Source organism: Branchiostoma belcheri, unplaced genomic scaffold (genome assembly GCF_001625305.1).
Source record: "Branchiostoma belcheri isolate BF01 breed outbred unplaced genomic scaffold, Haploidv18h27 scaffold126, whole genome shotgun sequence".
Lineage (NCBI taxonomy): Eukaryota > Metazoa > Chordata > Leptocardii > Amphioxiformes > Branchiostomatidae > Branchiostoma > Branchiostoma belcheri.
In genome coordinates, this window is record NW_017802669.1 from 414,693 (window position 1) to 418,429 (window position 3,737).

Below are 3,737 nucleotides of genomic sequence, written 5' to 3' on the forward strand. Positions count from 1 at the left end.
ATTTTGAACCAGCCTGGTATGTTGACTTCGTGGCTCCTAACGTACCATTTTGGGCCATAATAGGATGCCTAGGCCTGTTTTTATTTTTATTATTTTTTCGCCCGCCCGCTCCATTATTTTTCTTGAAAAATCCGTTAACCAAGAAATTAAATTGGTGTGGCCTAAGGAGAAATTTGATAAAAGAAGTCCTTGCAAGGCATAAATTTTTTGTACTGCAGTTTTTTTTAGTAAAACCTAAAGAAAAAGATTCCTTCTGTTCCAAAAGGTACTTTGTTTTAATTAATAAAAAGGCACTTGTTTTATCTGAGGTCACAGCAAGACCTTTTTTTTTGGTTTGATTGCCTTCGAATTCCTAGTGATACACTTCTATCTGCTCTCAGCATGGAGTTAAAAGACACACTCTCCGTGTTCTACGAGAAAGACAAAATGTATGGATGACAGGATGTTGGACGCCACTGGACAAGCCCCCTGTTGTAGTGGTCTGTGTGGCCCATGGGAAACAGAGATTGGCACTGCCCTATACACCAAACATGTATGTCTAAATTGAGGTGGAATATAAAAATGTCCTGAAAACCAAGTTTAACTTGTATCTTGGACTTTTTGCACTTTCAAATCATCAATTTCCTTCACCAACTTCCATATCCTGTGTTGGAGGGAGGAACAAATCATCCCATACATCTGCTGAGAGATGTTGTTTGAGGTCATCTCGTATGGCTGTCATTCTGACTCCTTGTGCCACCTCAACTTTAGAGGTGTCATGCAGATAGTACCCACACGCGTGCATAACCACCAAGTTTGCATCATCATCAAACCCCGGTGACCCAGAGGAACCATAATCAAACGAGGACTTGTAATTACATCTTTTTGGGTTGTTCAGCATTGCATCTCCATACTTAAGACAGACTGCGAATGTGTCATTTGTAACCAAAACAGGACAGCTAGTGTCTACTTTTTTTGGCCTACCACCTGGGTGCCCAATGATTGTAACTGTTCCTTTCTTGACAGCTCTCTCTATCTTATGCCCCAGACCAGGTGGCAGCTTGTCAGACTGATCAGGCAGAACCTCCAGCTCCAACAAACTGTAATCCAACTCATCTATGTCTTCTCCCTGAGGACTGCTGATGTGCACAGTACGTGCAACTTTAAATCCAACATCCTGACCTCCCCTAAAGGGCCTTTTGTAGTTGAAATACGCACAGATATCACTCCGATCTGCAATTTCTGTCACATGCTTGTTTGTTAAAACATATCTGGATCCCATTCTAAAACAAGTCCCCAAAATTCTATCATTGTTCTTAACAAGAATCCCGGCGGAGCAAGCTAACTTACAAAGCTTTTCCAGAAATTCGACCTCTGTACCTTGGTTAGCATCGTTATAATCCTGTCTCAAAGGTTGGCAAATTTTGTTTAATCTTTGCTTCCTTCTCTTTTCTTCATCTGGTTTTGCCTCTTCCCTATCAAACTGTACTTCATGCTTTGATATTGATGACAAGAGTTTAGCAACTTGTTTCTGGCTTTTACGTTTCATTTCCTTGGCCCCTTTGACTACCTGAGGATCCAACTTCCAACTATCTGATGCCTGCGACGTATCTATTTCTGCCCCAGAACCCTGTGAATCTGGGGTCCCATAACTCTCATCAGTATCTGACAGAGCTACATCAGGACTGCTGGCCACTGTCTGGTTCCATTCCTGATCACTAACTTGTGAGTCTTTAGCGACTTTACAGGTGAAGGTCTTGCCATCATAATCAGAACACATACTTGTGAGTTTAATGTTTACCTCCTCAATACTATCTTTGCACATGAGTTTGGCATTCTTGAGTTTGTTATTGTCAATCCTTGCATCTCTGTAAAGAGCTGTCAGAAATGTATCATCTGGAAGGCAATCAACCAAAATGTCAAAGGGGAAAGCCTTAGGATTTTCCTTAGTAAGAAACTTGGCATTCATGCTAGGCCTATTCTTAACATCAAGGTATATCTTATACCTTTCACTGCACCTCAGCTGATCATCAGTATACTTGTTAGTATTTTTAGGGATTTTACCTTTTCCCCGTAACTTTGCCTCAAACCTCCCCCCCTCTATCACACGGCAGGGGCTCCTAATGTTGGGTTCCCCATTAATTGGGGGGGTCTCACCATATGGTTGGAGGTAAATCTTATGCAGCTTCTTGTTGATTTTCTTGAGCCTTGTGTCAGCCTGAAGAGCATCTTTGATGGGCTGATTTCCGGGTGCTCGTATCTCAAAATCTCCATGAAGCTCTTTCAGGGCAACCTTCAGCCGAAACATGATGTCCCCTGAAGAGAAAAATAAAGCAATAAGTTTCGTGCAGGTCCAGTATGTTCCAACAAAGTACTGGCCTGGCTGTCACCTTGCATGTTTTGTCTCAATAGACCGATCCTGAAGCCACGTCCCCATAGCAATGCTTTAACAATAACAACTCGAACACCTCGGGCAAAATTTGCGCAGGGTTGTGGCGGCCGCCGCCAGAATGTCGGTTTTGCTGTCCAACTTTTGGGGTCAAGTTTTTTGGCAGCAAAAAACTCTCTCAGCAGCCCCCTAAAAGGGTAATACGCTATCTTTGTTGGAGGACACATCTGCCTAGTAAAATTATTTAAGGAGGGGACACTCAGGGTTAGTTTTAGAGAGAGCAAAATGTGTTCACTCAATGGGGACGTGGGATGCGCCGCATAAAATCACACGGTAGGCAGACAAGAGTGCCCAGTTACTGATAAACAGCTGATGCATCTGTTGCGTAGATTATATTTATCTGTGACAGGTTTTCCACTGCATTGCTGCATGCATCACTCCTAGCCAGGAAAAAAAAAACAAATTAGAAAACAGCTCGGGTGCTCACAAGGGAGGGCGCAACTTATTAAAGGCTTTGTGATACAAGTAGAAACATAAGCTCGCAAACAGGGACATTAACAATAATATTAGCTTTATAAAAAAAATACAAGAATAACAGAACGTCTTTGAAGTTTAATTAACTTGAAATTACCCCCAATGTCAGAAATTCAGCTTCACCAGTAAAACAACGAGTCTTTATCAAGCAGACATGAACTCATTTTGCTGCTCCTAGATTTCCCGCGCTGATTTTGACCGAGGTGTTCGAAATAGAACAGGGGGTTTGATGTGTTCGATCAGATCGGTCTATTGTTCACTCGTCTCATTCATATCTACATTGTACTTTGTACTATCACATAAACATGTATGCATAATAGTACACAAACCAGTGTTTGGGTGTTCCTTATGCACCTGGGTTGAGGCTGATGGTTCATTTTCTTTGTTTCCTTTCTTTCTTGTCTTCACCTAGAGAGGAACAGTCATAAGATTTAAAAAGTAAATATTATAATTAACGTTGAATTAAATAATATTTATTGTTAACGTTATATCCACTTACTAGTAGTAACACACATTCACCATTTTGGAGTCTGGATTATCGTTTTTCTTATTGTAAAAAGAAAGGGCAACTAACAGTAGATGATAGGTAGTACGTATTGTATAGATTCTTAGCACTTTGCATTAGAATATAGCGTTTCAGTATGAAATGCTCATGTTTTACATACTGGATATCCTCTTGTGCATTTATATAGCCCATCTGGACAAGAACATGCAATAAAGATTCATATCATATCATTGTTACAACATTTTTCACGCTTCAGTACCCAATGAAAACAGTGAAGTATTTAAAGTAAGGCCTATGGGGGTTAGGCAACCAGTGGTGGGGGGGGTGGGC

The 3,737-nt window shown here is 41.1% G+C and overlaps 1 protein-coding gene across 1 annotated transcript in view; it reads right to left on the bottom strand.

The window, feature by feature from the left end:
- Positions 1-204: 204 nt before the first annotated feature.
- Positions 205-3,737, bottom strand: part of LOC109463446 — a 4,661-nt gene continuing 1,128 nt past the window's right edge. Inside the window, exons 2-3 of the mRNA XM_019760266.1 lie at positions 3,232-3,310; positions 205-2,295 (exon numbers count right to left, since the gene is read on the bottom strand). Of these exons, the coding sequence (XP_019615825.1) occupies positions 617-2,295; positions 3,232-3,310 (1,758 nt within the window). The 3' untranslated portion in view covers positions 205-616. The remainder of the gene's footprint in view (positions 2,296-3,231; positions 3,311-3,737) is intronic.